Source organism: Ictalurus punctatus, chromosome 5, assembly GCF_001660625.3.
Source record: "Ictalurus punctatus breed USDA103 chromosome 5, Coco_2.0, whole genome shotgun sequence".
Taxonomy (NCBI): domain Eukaryota; kingdom Metazoa; phylum Chordata; class Actinopteri; order Siluriformes; family Ictaluridae; genus Ictalurus; species Ictalurus punctatus.
The window spans coordinates 1,167,055-1,169,554 of record NC_030420.2 but is presented as its reverse complement, the minus strand read 5'-3'; the positions used below and the strand labels follow the sequence as shown (position 1 = coordinate 1,169,554).

Below are 2,500 nucleotides of genomic sequence, written 5' to 3'. Positions count from 1 at the left end.
GCACAAGCAGAGGCGGACCTACACGATATTCGGCGGGTGGTTTTAATGTTATGGCTGATCGGTGTACGGTCATGTAGACAAAAACAAACCTTTAAAAATTAAACTGAATGATACTTTTCATTTCAGCTGCTTGTAACTGATATATATATATATATATTTATTTATTTTAAATGATAAAAACGTAACATGACACCTACAACATCTGAGAGAAGTGCATGCTGATTCTGGAGCTCATATCACCACATCGCTCAGCTCTGACACCTTCACCGATATGATCGGGGAATATCTCCCAGCTTCCCAAGCTTTATTTACACAAAGACCCTCCACGACTGTCACGTGGCGGCTTATAAACGGTTAATAATGATGTTATAAACGTTTCATAGCTGCAGTCATTTTATTTTGATATTTTCATTTCATTTCACTGAAGTTCTGCACAGATAAACCACCACCATGCTTCATCCTGCTGTGAGAATGCTGCTTATATAACCTAGTGCTGGAGGAGTGTGTGTGTGTGTGTGTGTGTGTGTGTGTGTGTGTGTGTGTGTGTGAGGTCTCTGGGATGCGGTGAGATATTTTTAACGCTGCGTTTCTCTCCATCTTTACTTACATCACAGGCGTGTGGGAGAGAACATCCGCCTTCCACACTGAACTCCTGCTCGGTGTGTGTGTGTGTGTGTGTGTGTGTGTGTGTGTGTGTGTGTGTGTGTGCGTGTGTTACATAAACTCAGATTAAAGATTGAGATTTTATACATCTACAGTGGCATTCATTACAATATTAATGACATATTAATTAAGTATGCGAATACATTTGCATATTAACGAGCTGGTTATAATGTTCTACGGTATATGATCGTACGCAGAGGGTAAATACTTGAAAATCTTTCATAACTAGGACATAACTTTATTATCGATTTGAATCTGTATATATAGTGAATATTTGAGCGGTGAGATTCATTACGGCGTAATCATCCTCTGTAACCGCGCCGCCCTGACATCACGCTCGTCCTCAGGAGAGATTTGAGTGCAGGGTCAAAGGTCACGCCCATCAGTAATGGAGGGGTGTGAGGAGTAGAGGAGGAGCCTGGTCGATGATCTCACTCGGTGAAGGTCCTCTCGGGAAGCTCAGATGGAGCTCTGCGTGCCGGTGATGCGAGACGGCGTGGCTTTAACTCGGTCACACGGGACGCCTCAGTGTGATCGTGTAGCTGTTATGATGCGCCGCTATTAGACGATGATGTAACTTACACGATCTTCCAAAACCTGCTCCATAAAACCTGAAGCTTAGATTCGTGAAAGCATTTCTGTGATACACGATATGTAGCACGATATATACACTAGATAGCTTTGCTAACTGACCGTCAGAAATAATGCTGTATTTAATGTCTAAAATAATAATTATTACTTTTTATATCGAAAAAAAGGTCAATATTTTACTCTCTACGTGTTCTGTAGCAGGTGAGATATTCATCTGGACTGGATTTTCAGCGTTGGTGTGACTCGAGGACGCCTCTTCATCCCAGATATGAAGCTGTTCATTGACTCAGGTGAGACATGACTCTCTCTCTCTCTCTCTCTCTCTCTCTCTCACTCTCGCTCTCTCTCTCTGTCTTTTTCTGATATAATACAATACAACAAAGATTTTAATGTAACACTGTAAATATGTAAAGCAGTCACTGATGGTCCAGCAAAAAACTCATAAATGACAATGAAAGAACTACAGCTCTGATCAGAAAATCAGTTCTTAACCTGGACTTTCTGCTCATTTGTAAAAGCTTCGGCCCGTTAAAGATATCCAGTGGCGCTGACCTGGTTTTTAACCCGTGTAACACTTCAGTAACCTCTGTTGAGGATTAGCACGCTAAAACACTCGCCCTGGTGAATGTTATCCATATTTTACAGATGCACGACTTACCCTGGGCCTGCGTCCAAAACAGGCTTTTCTCTACACCTCTCCTTTTCAGTAGCGCACAAAAGCATGCAGATTTTTCCAGCGCCGCTTTTGTGAGAGGCTGTAGTTCTCATCTCTCTCTCTCTCTCTCTATCATTTATAGTCTGACCTCACCAAGGGAACCCCTTTGAAGTTATCCCAAATGATGATGCAAAAGGTAAAAAAACAATGTTCTTTATGCTGTTCCAAGAATTTTCTTAGTAATCATTCTGCCCATGGTGTTAGTGTGGGGTGGGGATGGTGTTGGGGTGGGGATGGTGTTGGGGTGGGGATGGTGTTGGGGTAGGGGTGTGTTGGGGTGGGGATGGTGTTGGGGTAGGGGTGGTGTTGGGTAGGGATGGTGTTAGGGTAGGGGTGGTGTTGGGGTGGGGGTGGTGTTGGGGTGGGGGTGGTGTTGAGGTGGGGATGGTGTTGGGGTAGGGATGGTGTTGGGGTGGGGATGGTGTTGGGGTGTGGGTGGTGTTGGGGTGGAGATGGTGTTGGGGTGGGGGTGTGTTGGGGTGTGGGTGGTGTTGGGGTGGGGATGGTGTTGGGGTAGGGATGGTGTTGGGG

At 44.6% G+C, this 2,500-nt stretch overlaps 1 protein-coding gene across 1 annotated transcript in view; it reads left to right on the top strand.

The window, feature by feature from the left end:
* LOC108265326 (dematin) overlaps positions 1-2,500 on the top strand; it is a 22,571-nt gene that overhangs the window by 9,009 nt on the left and 11,062 nt on the right. Inside the window, exons 2-3 of the mRNA XM_053680548.1 lie at positions 1,453-1,544; positions 2,052-2,105. Of these exons, the coding sequence (XP_053536523.1) occupies positions 2,091-2,105 (15 nt within the window). The 5' untranslated portion in view covers positions 1,453-1,544; positions 2,052-2,090. The remainder of the gene's footprint in view (positions 1-1,452; positions 1,545-2,051; positions 2,106-2,500) is intronic.